Here is a 17054-nt window from a genome sequence, read left to right as displayed (position 1 = left end):
TTCGGGTTACACAGTCAATTCGGGTTAGGCGGTTCAAAGGTCATGGTTTGTGTTGGTTTGGACTAGACGGTTTCGGGTGGGGTGGATAGTCCCATCGAAAACCGAATCTGACCATATATATGTATTTTACTTAGGCCAATTACTGATTTCAGCCCAACAATTAAAACAAAACCCTACTTCTATTCCTTTTCCTTCCTCATACACCAATTGTGCCGCTGGCAACTTCTCTTTCTCTCTCACTCAACATTTCCAACAACCAACCTCCATTGATGCTTTCAATCTCAACATCCACAGTTTTACACTCCTTTCTTTCGCTTCACTCTTCCATCTTCCACAAACCTTCTTCTCCACACAGACATATATTTTTTTATGTGACTGTTGTTTCAAGAAAGTAAATAAAATGTAATCCAACCATTGTTAGTGCTTGATGATCTTTATCTTCATCATTCTCAACCCATATCTATATGTATCACTTCTTCCTTCTTCTTCAACGATAAATCTCATCTGACTATCTTTTGACATTTTTCATTTGCTCTGTTTCTCGACTTTTTGAAAGATTTTGGAGAATTTTAGTATGGTGAAGTTTTTTTATTAAAAATTTATTTCATGCCAAACCGATAATGTCGAACCGTTTGCTCGTGATAACCGTTAAACCGAAACCGCCGAAACTGAACGACGAATATGGGTGGAAATGGGTTGAGATAATCCAACCGTCGGTTGTGTCGGTTTTCAATTTTGGCACCGATTACCGGCCGATGTCCAGCCCTATACTACTCCATATTGATGAGTGAATATGGTGAGATATTTTTATTTTTTTTTGGTACAATTTTTTTTTCTTTCTATTTTATAAGAACTCTGATTTGAAGAAGCAAATCCCCAACTTGAGTAGAATTTCTAAAATCTTTTATTTTTGAAGCCTCATTTAATGAAGAGAGGGATCTGATGCTTAAACCACCTTCGAAAAGAGGTTTGCAGGTTTTGTACCAAGAAACAATGACAAATTTCGTCTTTTCAATGTCTCCACTCTAGATAAAATTCATGATCTGTCCATTTACCTAAATCGAAGATCTTTTACATTCAAAACGTTCTTGTGAACCTCAAGAATTATGTTACCAACATTATGGACGTCTAAGATATCATAGATACGGGGAAATATTTAAGATTACCACCCATGATTTGTAGAGATCGAAATGGTGTTTGCTCCTACATTAAATATCATGTTTGGCAGAAGATTTATTTCCGGATTAGTAAGTGTAACGCCCTGGATTTTTGATCCAAGACATTACGTTTAATTCTTTCTGTTTAGAAAAAGAAGACTATCTTTTTTTTTTTTTTCTTAAGTAGAACTTAACAAAAATAGTTATTCTAATCTAATTACAATTCAAAAACCCAAACTTGTTTCCCCGGGTACACGCTTCAATGAAAACATCAAGCACATATCATCTCTTATGAGGTACCTAAAATATAGGTTGTAAGTGTTAGTCTTCAACACCCATGAAATAAAATGGCTTAAATGCTCTTTTGGCCCCTTAAGTATTTATTTGGTATCGCTTTGGTCCCTTAACTAAAAAAAAAGATTGTTTGAGTATTTTATCTTTATCTCCGTTACCTGTTTTGGTCCCTTCTGTTAAATAAATTCAAAAAAACGTTAGAGTTTATATTATTCATCTTCTTCCTTCTCCTTCCATCCTCTTCTTCATGATCTTCATCATCAACAACAGACCAACCCAAAAAAAAAAAAAAATCAGCATCATTTGCATCAAATAAATTCAGAAAAATTCATCATCTAACTTCATCAACTTCAATATCAAACCTAGTAAAAACAAAAAAACTCAAGAAACCAATAAATTATTAAATCACAATAATCCAAACAACTTAAAAAAACATTATCAAATCAGCAAATCCTTCAATCTTTTCTCTTATGTGTTGAATCTCAATATCTAAGCCTCCTTCTTTGTTTGTTGAATTGGTAGTTTGAGAAACATAGTTGCAAAAAGAGACATATACATAACCTACCCCCAATCCCATCCAATCTGGTTTCTTTCTTCGCTAACTACAATTCAATCAAGAGATTTTCTATGCATTCATCTTTACACAAATCCCTTCTTCACTATCACTCCTCAATTTTCTAATCCCTTTTCTTTTTCAAAGTTCATTCTGCCATGGATCTTTTCAAATCATTTTCTATGGGACAAAGTAGATAATATGAAGGATATGGAAGAAAGAAAAAAGGCAGATACACATGGTGACATAGGTATGGAATTAGGGTTTAATAAATTTGGGGGAAACTGAAATTGAAATTGGGAAAAAGGGTTTGGAATTTGGAGGTTTTGATTTTGAAATTAGGATTGATTTTATGATGAATTTCAATTTCGAGGTTTGATTTTCGCTTTTCTGTTTTTTTTTTTTTCCTTCTTCTGGGTTTTGTTGATGAATGATGAAGGTTTTAATGAAGATGAAGAAGATGATGTGCAGAGCCAATGCTATAACGACACGTGTACGACGGTTAATGTTTTTATTAAATTTAACATAAATCAAACGGAAGGGACCAAAACAGATAACAGAGATAAAGATAAAGTACTCAAACAATCTTTTTTTTAGTTAAGGGACCAAAGCGATACCAAATAAATACTTAAGAGACCAAAAGAGCATTTAAACCAAATAAAATCAATAATAAATTAAGACATCAAATAAGAATATACAACCATCATCTAGGAGTCGTGCTAAGATATTTCTTTTTAATTTAAACTATTCATTACTCTAAAATATACTAAAAGAACAAACACAATACTCAAGACTCAATGTTGATGCAGATGCATGAAATGCAAATAGACCATGATCCGGATATCGCCCCAACTAGCATAATAGTTTTAATCACCCCATTTGGCATATATTAAAGAATCGCCCCATTTGGCATATGATAATAATCGCGCCATTTGGCACTTAAAAATCCATTAAATCGCTCCAATTGACATATAATAATAATCGCCCCATTTGCCACTTAAGAATCCATTGAAATAAAAGTAATCGCCCCATTTGGCACTTAAGAATCCACTGAAACAATAATAATAATAATAATCGCCCCATTTGACACTTAATCCATTGAAATAATAATAATCGCCACATTTGGCACTTAAAGATCCATCAAATGCAATGATATGCATGCTATGCACTTTTCTATAAATTACAAACTTTTCTGATTGAGAAAAATGGTTTATATTCGGTGAAGAATTCTTACAGCTCATGTGTAGAGGATTTAGTGGATACTTCCCATCTTTGTCGACCTGGCTATTGGTCCGGCATTTGGCATTTAAAATTTCCACCAAAATTATAGATTTAATCTAGCATATGTGCATAGGTTGCTTCTCACTTGTGTTAAACTCCAAGATAAATGGGTGAAATGTCTGTTGTCATGCATGATCTGTGACGCGCCTTTTGAAGACCTTAACCATGTTTTCTTTAACTGCGCTTTTGTTGTGCGGGTTTGGAATTGGAGTGGCCTTTGGGATGTAATTCAACATGCACTTTCTCTCACAGCTACAACAGTTTATACCATCTTTCATCTCTTGCATGAGTTAGCTAGAGAGAACTCCCAATTGTTTTGCCTCCACCCTCTAGAGTCTTTGGAAACACATAAACCTCAAGCTCCGGCAAGAAATAGCATAAACAGTTACCTAGGTTATTGACCTTGGTGTTAGGTTATTAGAAAATTGAAATCTGGCGCATGTTCAGGTTGCAACAACTCGCAATTCTCATATGTCTCGGCAAGCTGGTAGTAGTGTTGTCCCGACAAATAAATTATCACAGCAGGTTCCTTCAGCTTCTAATAACATCAAAGTTTATATTAGCAATTCCTGAACAAGGAAATTGCGATGGAAGCCACCACATCGTGGTCGTCTTCAATGCAATATTGACGCATCTTTATCTGACCAACTTACTGAGTAGGTATTGAGATTTTTATTGTGTCGAAGTAGGCACTTTTTTGGTGGCTAAAACTATACACATATCCCCGAATTGTCCCGTTTCCATTGGGGAAGCACTTGCACTACATCATACTTTGGAATGGCTTAATGACATGTCCTTCGACAATGTGGATTTCACGTCTGATACCAAAGCTATTGATGAGGCATTCCAACATGCTCCTGTTGATGTTACAGAAATGGGTCATATTATTCCAGCATGTCGACGTTTATTCCAGCAGGTCAAATTTTATAGGTTGGTCCGTGAAGTTTGTTCTTCGTACATACTTCAGAATGTTCTTGGATCAAATCATTTTCATATTTGTTTTGGAACTAGTGCAGTAGAAAGGAAAGTGGAACTATCACTTCATGCCCATGCTTTTGGGCATTCGTTTTGCTTTATACAATACCTGCTCCCTTATATATCAAATTCTTAATTAAATGACTTTATCTTGCTTTTTGCTTTGCTATTTACTTTTCACCAACTGTACTGTTCAGCTTAAAGCATGTGTTGGGAGTTAACTTTCTGAACTCAGAATGTTCCTTTGTTTCAGTTTAGATGATTTGTAAGACTACCATTTGATGCAATCGAATCCCAACAGTGAAACATCGATGAAGTGCAGTATGTATTACATCTAGGATGATAAGAATATTTCTAATGTATTGTACTTCAAATGTTTATAAGTTTTAGGACTTGTTTTTTAATTTTGGTATTTTGATGACATTGATTTGTATGTTTGTATTTTGACGACATTAGTGTTTCATTGGGATATTTTACTTTCTTTAATGGTAAAAATGTTGGTTTAATTAAGTTGTGCATTTGCTCCATTTTTGTTGTGATTTCAACCACTGTGTGAAAAAAAAAAAAGGTCAATATGTTGTGTTTTGTGTTTGAAACACATTACACGATCAGAAAATGAAGCTACTGCCTCTACATTGGCTTGAGGACGCATTGACAGTTTACTGCCGAGGAAAACCTACCTCGGTAGTTAACTGCAGCAGGTTTAATTTTTCATCGGCAGTTAACCATCGAGGGATATTTTTATCTTTTACATGTGTTTATCAGCCTTTGCATATGTGTCAACAACAATTTTCATAATGGATATCGGTTTCACCGATGATTCCTTTTTAATTTTGCATACACCATTCATTCCCCATGGATTTCTGTTTGCACTATATTATTGTTGCTATTAATGCAATCATTTTTCTTTAAATGCTCAATATTCTACTGTGAAGAAAATTACGGAATTCGATTTAATTTGTTTCCTTTTCCAATTGCATTTTTCATGAAAATTTGATTTAATTAGTTCCAATGTAATTTCATCAAAAAAAAAATTAGTTCCAATGTAATTATGACACTTCGTTTGCCTTTTGACTGAATACTCAATTCATTTTCAACTTCCTTTGCCTTTTGACTGATATTTTTACTAAAATGCTCAATTCATTTTCCGCAGTCGTGTATGGTTAGTTGATTTGGGATCGAAATCAGATTCAACCAAACCTTTTTTTGTGAAACAAAAATATAATAAAAGCTAAAAAAAGTATAACTCAAATCAAGGATAAATACAAATTATATAGTAATCACTTTGAACATAAAGAATATTTGATTTAATTACTTCCACTGTAATTATCACACTTCAATAGGGTGAATACTCAATTCATTTTCAACTTCCTTTGCCTTTTGACTGATATTTTACTTAAATGCTCAATTCATTTTCCGGAATCAAGGGTAAATACAAATAGCATATGGTAAGCACTTTGAACAAAAAGATCAGCAAAAAAAACTCATTCATTTCATCGATATGATGAAATATTTCTTAATTCAAAATAAGTGATGTACTCAAATACATCAATGATCCCATGAGATATGGGGAAATAAACGAGTTAACAAACATATTGGCAGTAACAAATAGGAATTTGTGGGTAAATACTACCATCACAATACCCTATCCCTGCATAGTATCGATTACCACATTCTGAATTGCAAGCCGATGCACCGTCGTTGCAAAAACCAGTTGAAACACTGCATTTCCTTGTTATTTGATCTTTACCTGCCTTCCCTCCACAAGGGAACTTACAAATGCATAGTCCTCCTGACTCACAAATCCCATTTCCATCACTCCACTGCCCTTTACAATAATTGTCACAACTTGGTGTGTCAACAAAAGGCCTAAAGTTTTGTGTGCATGTTTCTCCTTTCACTTTCACTTTCCCTCTTATCCAAATAAGTAAATTATCATAAGATACAAAAAACAATTTAATAGAAAAAGAAAAAAGAAATCGATTTGTCGATCAAATTTATTATTTTTAGAAGTAACGTCAAGTTGGTTTGAGTGAAACTAGACTCAGATCCATGTTGGATTCGACCCTTTCAAATGAAATAAAAAAGATATAGATATGAGACACCCTACAAAAATAGTCGCCTAATTTTCTTAGAAGGGATTAGTTATAGATTGGTGTTTATAACCAATATGGTTAGCAAATATGAAAATTAATATGGCAAACAGGAGTATATTACCTACTACAGAAAGAAACAGCATCAAAAAGAGAATATAATTTGGTATTTGGTTCACCATTTTACTTTGCCTTATATTTTCTTTTTCTTTTCAAGGGTTGGAACTAAAGATAGTAGAAGGCAATACAGTGTTATTGATCATACGGCGGCTATATATACAAATTGGATTATCGTAAATGCAGGTTTGGCCCAACAAGTTTAGAGGCCAAAAACAACTTTTTTTTTTGCTTTCGCACCGGTTTCCGACCCACCAATGGTGGACGACTAATCTGGCTCATGCGTAGAGGCATGCACACTGGCCAAGTGTTGTTCCCCCTGGGAATCGAACAGCCTAAAACAACTTTAATTGTGAGACATTTTACAATAAAAAAAGTAACTTACACAAGGCTTTATAAAAATAAATAAATAAATAATTTTTTTTTTAGGGGGGGGGGGGGGGAATACAAGATGGGGACTAGGCCAAAACCCTTAGAAAAACAAATAAAAATAAAAGACATACAAAAGAGAAACAATAGAATAGCCACCTACGCATATCTAAACCGAGCTAAACCACACCGGTCCGGAAAAAAATCCTGCTGAAATTTTGATGGTAAAGCTAACTGCTTAAGATCAACCCACAATTGCTGACGATTTAAATAAGATGTATTAGCATAAACTACCGCAATATAAACAGACGACTTAAATAAATAAAATATATGTTTTGATAAAGCCACGACTGAACTCAAAGAAACAAATATTATTAATTTGTCATATTATTTCAAACTAATTCAAAGTTTTTTTAGGTGTTTTTTGGCTGAAATTTTTTTTGAGGGAAATTTTGAAACCTAAAACCCTAATTTGGACCGCTTAGCCTTAGGGCCGACCTTGATAAACAATTCTAATGCCAATTATGTTGTATGCTGAACCAAATTATATATTTATGATTTTTCTTGTTGACAAAATATTTATGTTAATTATAGTTAATATGCAATCATTTAGTGATATAAAACATGGTATAATTAAGGCTCATCATGTTAGAGATATGGATCATGCAGAAACGTTTTTTTGTTGTTGAAAAATGTTATATCATGGGACAAACAACACCACTTTTGGACTCTCATCCGTGAATTCTGCCCAACCATGTATTGTAATTGGTCAATATTTTATCGTGATGAATTCGGGATGAAATTTTTCGCTTTAAATATCACTTTTTTTTTTTTTTTCTTTTCGGATCCTTCTTTTTTTTTGGTTACAAGGCTAAAGTAAAGGAAAACAAACAGAAAGAGAAAAATAAAAACTAGAGTCTAGGAAACAGAGTTCCTATTGCATCCATTTGAATCAAAACAAGAAGCTCTTGACAGGCGGAGGCATGAACTAAACATTCTTCATTCGATGACGCTCCCAATTTCGCCAAGTAGTCCGCGCATTGATTCCCTTCCCGGAAACAATGATAGACTGAGAAATTATGTGCGGATAGGAGGTCCTTTATGTCTTGTATTAAGACAGCGTAAGTATGGTATTTTGAAGTTGTTCTTGTGATGAGATTAATGGTAAGAAGCGAGTCCGAGTAGCAAGCTAACTCTTCTATTCCCATTTCAGCTGCCATGATTAAGCCTTGATGAAGAGCAGTGAGTTCAGCTAACAGGATGTCTGTCGATTCCGAGATAAAACCGGAGTAACCAGATAGGTAACCACCAACGTTGTTTCGAAAAATACCTCCGAATCCAGCTCGAATTGGAGTTCCGAGACAACTGCCGTCTACATTGAGAATGTGACATTGATGGTTTCCTTGATTCCATTTCACCATGCGAGCTGAATCCGGCTGAATGACGTTACTCTTGACGAAAGCCGACCGAATGGCGTTGATAGAATCATTTATGCGAAAGCTGATCCTCGTTAAAGGCCAAGTTTCGTTGCTCAGACACATCAAGTTTCGGTGCCTCCAAGACCACCAAAGACCGGCGAGGAAGGTAATAGCGCGAGAGCCAGAAGAAAAATTCCGTATCCAGTCCTGTACGCTACTCACTGAGAAGAAGGCTGCGGTAACAAAACCAAGTTTATGCCAGATAGCTGCAGAATGTTTACAGTCGCGGACACAATGCAAGAAGCTTTCATCATTTTCCCCGCAGCGCGAACAAGTGGCAGCAGGCGCCATTTTTCTGTGATGGAGCAGGGATAAAGTTGGTGCTGCATTATGACAGGCAAGCCAGATTAGAAGCTTATATTTTTCAGGAGCCGTCAATTGCCAAATCCAGGACCAAACAGAATCATTACTTGATGTTTCTGTCAAAGAACAGAGCCAAGAGTATCATCAATATTTGCATTGAATCTCATGTGTGAATTGTTTATTGTTTCAGCTATGCCTTGAGGAAGATTTGTGTAGAGGACATTGGTATGTTGACCTACGGATGTGAGGACATCCTTAACTGTGAGATGGATATCATGTATGTCAATGATAGGGACCAAGGAACCAAGGTAGCCGTGAGAGCTCCAATTACTGAACCAGAAGGAGGACGTGCCCGCTCCCGCTCGCCAAGAATAGCCGGTTTTGAGTATGTCTTTGGCTCGAATTATAGAAAACCATGAGGGGGAGCTGTTGCTGTTCACGTTGGCTTCAAGCAGGCTAGTACCGGATGAATACTTCTTGGCAAGGAGATTGACCCATAATTTATTTGTGGATTGAACCATGTCCCAAACAAGTTTTCCAAGCAGACAGATATTAGCATCTCTTGCTGAGCGAATACCCAACCCACCAATAGACTTCGGCCTTGTGATTGTTTTCCAATTGACAAGGTGGATCCCTTTGTTGTTGGATCCCTTCCATAGGAAATTGCGGGCTGTCTGATCAATACTATCACATATATTCTGAGGAAGCCAATTAATCTGCATATAGTATGTAGGAATGGTGGATAGAACAGAAGTTGCAAGAGTCAATCTACCTGTTCTATTTAGGAGTCTATTCTTCCAAGATGCAAGTCTGGTTTGCATTTTCTCTAAAATAAAATTGAAATCGCTTCTCTTGGGCCGACCTTGAAGCATTGGGAATCCTAGATACTTACCAAGGGTAGTTGTGCTTTGGATGCCAGATATAGCAGTGAGGTTGTTAATTTTTCCATTTGGGGTGCCAGAAGAATAGTAAGCTCGAGACTTTGAAATATTAATTTTCAACCCGGACGCTCGACTGAACCTATCGAACAAATTGGTAATGAATTGAAGCTGAGAGCTTTTAGCCTTAGTAAACAGAAGAACATCGTCAGCAAAAAGGAGGTGAGATATCTGAGGTCCGTCATTTATGATATGGATCGGTTCCCAACTCCCTTGAAGAACAGCATCCTGAATAGCAACAGAAAGTTTTTCCATGCAAAGTATGAAAAGGTACGGAGAAAGCGGGTCACCTTGTCGAAGGCCATGAGTGGGCTTGAAAGGAGGCATCTTGTTTCCATTCCATAGGAGAGAATAATTGGCTGAGGAGACACAATGCATGATAAGTTTAACTATAATATCCGGAAAACCGAAATCAAGGAGACAAGAGTTGAGGAAATCCCAATTAACATTATCAAACGCTTTTTCCAGGTCAAGCTTGAAAGCCACGTAGCCCTTTTTCCTTTTGGATCGTTTCATAAAATGTAAAATTTCCTGCAAAATAATTGAGTTGTCAGCAGTACCCCTACCAGGTAGAAAGCTACTTTGATAGGGGCCAATAAGATTATTGAGGAAAGGCCTAAGGCGATGCACTAAAACCTTGGTGATGATTTTGTAAAGTGTATTGCATAGGCTGATGGGTCTGAAATCTTTGTAAGTGTTTGGAGAGTCAATCTTTGGGATTAGTGCAATGAGAGTGTTTGAAATCGCTGGATCAAAATGTCCTGTCAGGAAAGCGGAGCGGACAAGGTGGAAAACGTCGTCACCAACAATGTGCCAGTATTGTTTAAAGAAAATGCAATGAAAGCCATCGGGACCAGGTGCTTTGTAGGGTTTCATGGAGTTGAGGGCAGCAAAAACCTCTTTTTTGGTAATAGGAGAGGTAAGAGAAGTTTTACCGGTGTCATCAAGGGCAGGGTGACGTCCTTCATTGAAAAAACGGCTGTAGGGGATTTGGCTTCCACAAAAGAACTTTTTGAAATATTTTAGGGCCTCTTCTTGGAGAATGTTACTATCAGAGGTTGAGATGCCATTAGGGAGCTGCAGCTTGTGAATTTTGTTCCACTTTCTTCTTATGACTGTTTGAGCATGAAAGAAAGCAGTGTTTTTGTCGCCAAGCTTCACCCATTGCTCTCTCGACTTTTGATACCACAACATTTCTTCTTGGAAGAGGATATGGTTGTATTCATCTTGCAATTCTTTTTCCAGAAGGGTGTGACGATAGGAGTCAACTCTCTCTAAATAAGATTGAACGCCCTTGAGCCTCCATTCCACACGACTTTTCCTTTGGAAGATGTTCCCAAAGACGTCATGGTTGAAAATGATTGAGTTCTCCATGACCTTAATAAGAGATGCGGTTGGGTTGTGAGTGTGAGTGGACCAAGATCTTTTTACCACGTTGCCATAATCATAGTGGTCTATCCAAGCTGCTTCAAATCGAAAAGGTCTAGGGCCTCTAGTAAGAGGGAGACCGCCAAAACGGAGGAGGAGAGGGTTATGATCAGAATGCAATCTACAGAGGACTTCAACAAAAGCTTCAGGGAAGGAAAGACGCCAGTCAACATTCGCCATACCTCTGTCGAGTTTCTTAGATAGGATACGGATGCCATTATTGTTTTTGTGCCATGTAAAGCGACCACCTGTTGTTGTTAGGTCAAGGAGATTGCAGTTATTCATGAAATTAGAGAAGGTAGCAGCTCTATTGTGATGGAACGTGCCACCTCGTTGTTCACTAGGGAGATGAGTTTCATTAAAATCACCTATGAGCATCCACGGACCGGTTATGGTGTCGTTGATGTTTACAAGGTAATTCCAAAGGTTGGGGCGCATGGAGTAATTTGGGCTAGCATAGATGCAGGTACAAGTAGTAATGGCAGCACCTCGGCCGATGATGAAAGTTATGGAGTACTGGTTGAAGTCAAGAACGGTTGAGGTAATATTTGTTGTAGAGTGTTTGAGAAGCCAAACACCTCCAGAGTGACCATTAGCTTCGATTATGTGGACTGGAGTATAGCCAATATTAATCCAGAAAGAAGAGAGTCGAGCAAAAGATACATGTGGTTTCAAGAACTTCGGTGTGGTTTCAACATGCCACTTTTTTTTATGTAACCAAAAAAAACATGCTACTTTTTTTTAAAAGAATTAACATGGTACTTGTAGTTCAATAAACAGTTTCGTATCAAGGCAAGATACATTAATATTTTTTATTTACAAAAGATGCATTAATATATTTTTTGTTTTTTAAAACTTATTTAGAATATAAAATATATTTTGTCATGACATTTTGCTTTGAAAAAAATAGACATATGTAGTTACTAGGTTTTGCCTATTTTACAATGCTACAAATAAATAATACGTCAATAATCTTTGAGTGGTGCATATTCGAATGTTATTTTTTATCGATGATAATATAAATCCATTTATTGCTTAAGACTTTTATTTTTACTAATGTTGATTAAGATTGGAAATATTTAAAAAACTTGAGGGATAATAATCCTAGAGAAATTAAGCATATGATATATATATTGATGAAGAAGGTAGATCATCAACTATTAGATATTTATAGAACCATTCTACCGCAAGTTATGAGTTGAAGGAAGCATAGTTACATAACTAGGTCATTCTCTAAAACATGACAAACTCTTGATTTTATTTTAATGGATTTTTTTTATTTTTTTTATCATTTAATTTATTTTCTCGAGCTAAGTTTATGTACCCCAATTTTCTAGTTATCCATTTTTCTTAAATAAAATATTGCTTAAAAATCATTTATGTGGCCGTGATTAGATAGATAATTAATTGGGGATCGAATCAAATATAGCTACACTACTAGAATCTATCATTTTTCCTGCGGAATTTACCGACGAAATTCCTGAGGATTTTGCTGCCCTTTTCTTTCCTCTAACGAAATCTCCTGCAGATAAGTTAACCATTGGAAAAACCGCAGGAAACCGGTACTTTTCCTGCGGTTCTACTTGCAATAGATCTTACTTGGAATTTCAGCATGAATATCTGCGGGTTTTCCTGCGGATATAGAATTTGACTTTCCTGCAGATATGTTTAAATTTTTTTCCCAAATTTAAAAATTTTCAGTTTCTTCATTTTTTTTTATAAATGTGTTAGATATTGAATATGGACACAATTTTAAAGGGTGCGGGCACCGATTAAGAAACAATATAATTAATGCGTCCCATTTAATTTATCTCAATCAAAGTGAAAAGTTAGTCAACTTAATTAAAATAAGATAACACTGCATTTAATATTGTTTAGAAAGATAGCTACACAAACACAACACGCGATTCCATTCATTGATTTTTCTTGTGAATTTTGTTTGATTTTTTTTTTTAATCCACTTGCTTCCTTTCATACCAACAATTTTCTTCCTATAAATTTTACTTCAACAGATTTTTTTCCGTGCATTTTCTTTAATAATTTTTTTCTTTCAAAACAATGCAAGGGAAAGCCTATACATAAACCAGTTTTTTTCCATAATTTTTTTTCTTCCGGTGAAAAATTCTATTGTTTTTTTATTTAATGTTGTAGAAATAATTAGACTAAGACAAGAAATTAGAAAGTCCAAAATAAATTTGCAATTTCAAAGATAAAACATATCATATTAAAAGACATTATGATCAAATAAATTAAGTTGATATTCCACTATTGATGCTGATTTTTAAAGAGTATTGAGTACAAACCTTTCCTATTTTAATTAAGTTGACTAACTTTTCATTTAATTGCGGTTAATTAAGTTGATATTCCATTAAGGTGGTGTTAGTGTAAACATTCTTTTGAAATTTCAGTTTTTTTGAGGAGGACTCGTCTGCGTATGTGACGGTGTATGTCAACTGATCGCATTCACAGTCCTTGGAGTAACAAGGTTCTTTGCATGTTGGTACATAGGTTGACGACTTTGAAGGATCAAAAATTTGACCTGGATGTTGGATACAATTTGGGCAAGGGGTGCACATGGTCCAGAAGATGCTACTGGCGGTGTCCATGATGAGTAGTTGTGGGATAGGAGGTTGGCCTATTGAGAGATTTACCAGTATGCTTGCACCTTTTGGCGAGGGAGATAGATGAGTCCTGTAATCATTATTAGAGTCCAAAGAACCTTCAATCCTTGCTTTAAAGAATGATAATCGGGTATGTGAGTACTCGATGTCTAGTTTTATCCAGTCTTCGACTGTTTCATTTGGATTGTAGTGAGGATGATGAATAGAATGAGGGTGGATGAGTTTAGAGACAAACCTACGAGGTTTTGAAGTTGAAGGAGCTAGTGAGTTACCTGAAAATGTGCTAGTTTTATCAGTGGTGCTAATTGCTGACAAAAAACATGTTGTGAAGGATAGCAATAACAATGGAAGAAGATGCAAATATTCATGTACATATGCCATTGAACTTTGTGTTACCTAATGAATTTCCTAAGTGATCTTATGTTGTAATATATATAGTATAGGAGAAAGAAAGTATTCAACTTTAATAAATGATGATCATGTATTAAGTATGATTTGAGCAAATAAAATTGATGACGTAATATGTAAAAAAGGAGAGCTCTGTTAGGCAATATTTGCCAAGAGAAGTAGCTAGAATTATGAATTTGGTAATTTTTTTTTTGGACCGATGTTTTCTTTGGTAATCTGTTCAATGTCGTTTAACGATAACAAATTTTCGGTGGGAAACTTGAAATACGCAAGGTAACTTTTCCTTTCTCAAATGAAATTTTTCTCCCTAATCAAGAGTTAGGGGTCGAAACTATGTTCACTTGTTTAAAGAGTCTAAACTTATTACATTTCAATCAATCTAATGTTGGTTGATTTTGGTATTCTTTATTTTGAGCAATTAAACTAATGAAATTTTCTTCCCCAAAAAATTAAAATAATAAACTAATGAAAATTTCTACTCTTTTTTATTTTCCATGTTATTTATTTTTTGGTAATCTTTATTTTGAACAATTAAACAAATGGAATTTTCTATTCAATATTGATTTAGGGTCTACAAAGTTTACATGTAAAGAAAGATCCACAAATGTAACAAGAGTGTGACAGTTACTTGAAAAATTTCCAATCTGGCACCATGGTGTAGCACTAGACTGTTCGAATATATATAACCAAAAAAGTCAATCTCTGCAATTTTGTAAATTAAAGCAATCTTCATATAGTATTTGAATTGATTTGCTTCCTCAACTTGCCTAGAGTTTAATGAATGAATATTTAATGATAATTGGTTTTGAATTGATCAGCATCCTTAAATTGTTTATCTCATTATAGGATGCCAAAAGGGGCATTAATTTCATGCTAACTCCATTTAGATCGAAAACTTTTGATATGAGTATTAAGTTTTGTTCGATCTATGTTGTTTATAGAACTTTTGCATACATACTTACGTAAACTCATTTCGGAATAATTATAGTCTTAAAGTTAAATTTGATGTAAGAGGTAGTAATTTTCCGTCGGGACAGTTTGTGAAAGATGAGTAACGTGTTCAGTAAGAACTATAGACTTTTAGAGTCTCTTCTCATGGAGAGCATCAAGACTTTTTTTAAGTGAGTATATTTTATAATTTTTTCAATAATTATTATAATTAGGTACAAGTTTAGTAAACATACGGAAAATGTGATTTTGTAAAGTGATTATCCTTATTTTTTACAAAATATTTAATTAGTTATTTTTATTGACTTTTTAATAAAACAAGGTTTTACACCCACATTTTTTTTTTAAGGATTTAAATTTATTAAAATAAAATAAAATAAAGATTTAATTTATATTGTTACCATTTTAGTGAAATTGTTAATGAGATATAACTGATTTTTTTAATTAAAGAGTTAAATATTATACAAAAGATAAAATTGTAATTAGAATAATATAAATGAAGGGTATAATTGGAAGATGCAAAGTCAACCCAGAAACATGTATTCCCTTCGTTTCATAATGATTGTCGTTTAAGATTTTACTAAATTGCCCTTACTGTATAAGAAAAAGACAAAATTAAAGTTGCATTGAAAATTGTGTGAGATAAAAGTTGGAATATTTATTGAAAGTAAATTTGGAAGAAAAAAATTAAAGTTGTATTGGAAATATAAAGTGACATTCAATTTGAAATATGTTTTTTTGCTAAAGTGACCTTCATCGTAAAACGGAGGGAGTATCTCTTTTATATACTGGGGTAAATTAGTCCATGCATGTAAATGTGTTAGCTAGCTAATACTAAAGGAAATTTTCTTCTTAAACTCTGAATGAACTGACCTACATTCCTGATTGAAACCAAGTGTAAACTTGTTTCCTAATGTTTTTAATATATTAAGTTTTTAGTTCATTGATAAAATAATTTGAGAAAATAAAATAAATGCAACATGTGTCAATGTTTTTTTAAGAAATCAAAATGATATATTAACACCAAACAACAGACTATCTAGATGGTACAAGATGTACCATGTAAGACAACCGAAAAGTACAACAAATGTTCAGCAAAAAGTATAATAAACTAGTCAATAGCCACACATAAGAATGGGTTTTGACACCAATTATGAAAGCTATAATAAAAGTTTACAGATGTAGCTTTAAACCACCAGAAGGAGAGAAGTTTAACATTCTCCACTATCTGAGTTGGAGAATTTTCTTTATTTTGAAACAACATGTCATTTCTTTCCTTCCATAACACTCACGAACAAGCAAACTAAATCAGACGTATAAGCGAACATCGAGATTTGCCATAGCTGAAAAAAGTACCAAACAGATAGAAATGATCCACAATATTAGATGGATCTGCTGAGTAAACACCAAGCCAATTCCTAACCAGCTGCCATAACTGGCCAAAAAAATGACAAGACAAAAGCGAGTCTCTGATTCTGTTGCCCACGGCCAGAAACACACAGTTGAGTCTTAGAAGTAATAATGCCTCTAAGAAACAGATTTGTCTTAGTGGGCAACCTATTCCGGAAAAGACACCAAGCAAACATGGAAACCTTCAACGGAACGTCCTTCCTCCAAAGTAAAGCTGTTGGGACATGCATCGTGGTGGGCGGCCCAGATGTGAGCACTCGATAAGCACCACTAACAGTATATCCCACGACCAGATCAGGTGTCCATCTCCAAGAACCCTCAAGATCAACCTGCAACACAATATTTAGCAGCATATTCCTACACTCCTCTACCAAGGCCTCCTCCCACGCCCACAACCTACTACGCCAGTTCCAAGCCTCTCCTCCCTCATCCCAGCCCATAGCCAACATTTGTGCAACAATCGCCATTTTATCTTCTGATAAGTCAAACAAACGGCGGAACCTAATACAAAGAGGTACCTCACTAACCCACCTATCCAACCAAAAAAGAGAGCTAACTCCGCTTCCGACAATGAGACGTAAATTTTCAAGAAACCAAATACTCGATACCGCACCATCACCATCACCATCTCAAATACTAGCTATCGTCTTCCACCACACCGACCCCCTCCCGACTACAAGC

General features: G+C 35.1%; 2 protein-coding genes across 2 annotated transcripts; both read right to left on the bottom strand.

Annotated features, from left to right (window-relative positions):
* Window positions 1–7750: 7750 nt before the first annotated feature.
* Window positions 7751–8608, bottom strand: LOC112419356 (uncharacterized). The gene has a single exon (XM_024776960.1). It carries the CDS (start codon window positions 8606–8608, stop codon window positions 7751–7753), a length of 858 nt encoding a protein of 285 aa, XP_024632728.1.
* Window positions 8609–8739: 131 nt separating this feature from the next.
* On the bottom strand, window positions 8740–16840 carry LOC112419355 (uncharacterized). Its single transcript, XM_024776959.1, has 2 exons — window positions 16387–16840; window positions 8740–11597 (listed from the first exon to the last, which is right to left on the bottom strand). Exons 1-2 carry the CDS (start codon window positions 16838–16840, stop codon window positions 8740–8742), a joined length of 3312 nt encoding a protein of 1103 aa, XP_024632727.1.
* Window positions 16841–17054: the final 214 nt, after the last annotated feature.

The sequence above is a fragment of the Medicago truncatula genome, chromosome 2, assembly GCF_003473485.1.
Source record: "Medicago truncatula cultivar Jemalong A17 chromosome 2, MtrunA17r5.0-ANR, whole genome shotgun sequence".
In the NCBI taxonomy this organism is placed as follows: Eukaryota; Viridiplantae; Streptophyta; class Magnoliopsida; order Fabales; family Fabaceae; genus Medicago; species Medicago truncatula.
Note: the sequence above shows the minus strand (reverse complement) of the source record. Positions and strands in the feature narration are given on the sequence as shown.